Here is an 866-nt window from a genome sequence, read left to right on the forward strand (position 1 = left end):
GAATCCCAGCACCAGGTTAGAGTTTCTGACATTATTATTGGTATTTTCTATCTCATGGATTCTAGAGCTATTGTTATTTCATTGTACAGTATTCTTCTTCACTTTAGATAAAAATCTTGGTTACCTAGAAAATGAGCACCTGCTTGAATTTGCCAACTGCATGGGACCGGAATGGAAACAAGTGGGCGTCAGACTAGGTCTCAGTTGGAACAGGATCCAGCAAATATGTAGCGACTATAGCCTATCACAAGATCGCATCATAAATATGCTTACAGAATGGAGGAAACAACAGAACTACGAGACAAATCAAGTTGAAATAATGTACAGGGTTTTGACAGAGCGAGGACTCGCCGAGCTTGCTAACAAGGCCTTTGGATCTCAGTTATTGTCAGTGGATCAACCATTCCTTGTAGAAGGTGAAGGACATGCTAGTGCAAAATTACATCTAAGACGTAAAGAAAAAGATGGTTAGTAATGTATTATTAATGCTCAGGCCTGTAGCCAGGTCCTTCAAAGGGGGGGGGGGTTCTGGCGTGAGGTCCACGGTCGAAGTCCCGGTGGGGTCAGCAAAACCCCCACAGCAAGAGGATTTTTGTGCTTTATGGGTCTAAATAATGCTACAAAAGCAGACGACCATGTCTGGGTGGGTCTGCAGTGCAGTAAGTTGGGTTAGAGGACTTATTTGGGAAATTTGAAGAGGGGGTTTACCATAAAAAAGGGGTTCTCCCGAACCATAAAAACCCCCCTGGATACGGGCCTGTTGCTGGGATGATTTTTGATCTCCTCAGTGTGAAACACATCCAAGAATAACCAGTGAAAGTCTTGTACTTACTTCCAATGGGGTCCTTCTGGTGATAAATTGGTCA

The 866-nt window shown here is 43.5% G+C and overlaps 1 protein-coding gene across 1 annotated transcript; it reads left to right on the forward strand.

The window, feature by feature from the left end:
- The first annotated feature begins 6 nt into the window (after positions 1–6).
- Positions 7–487, forward strand: LOC117101486. Its single transcript, XM_033241455.1, has 2 exons — positions 7–15; positions 108–487. The coding sequence occupies exon 2, from the start codon at positions 161–163 to the stop codon at positions 470–472; it is 312 nt and encodes a 103-aa protein (XP_033097346.1). The 5' UTR covers positions 7–15; positions 108–160; the 3' UTR covers positions 473–487.
- Positions 488–866: the final 379 nt, after the last annotated feature.

This window comes from Anneissia japonica, unplaced genomic scaffold (genome assembly GCF_011630105.1).
Source record: "Anneissia japonica isolate Jap-2015-1 unplaced genomic scaffold, ASM1163010v1 scaffold101520_len866_cov116, whole genome shotgun sequence".
Lineage (NCBI taxonomy): Eukaryota > Metazoa > Echinodermata > Crinoidea > Comatulida > Comatulidae > Anneissia > Anneissia japonica.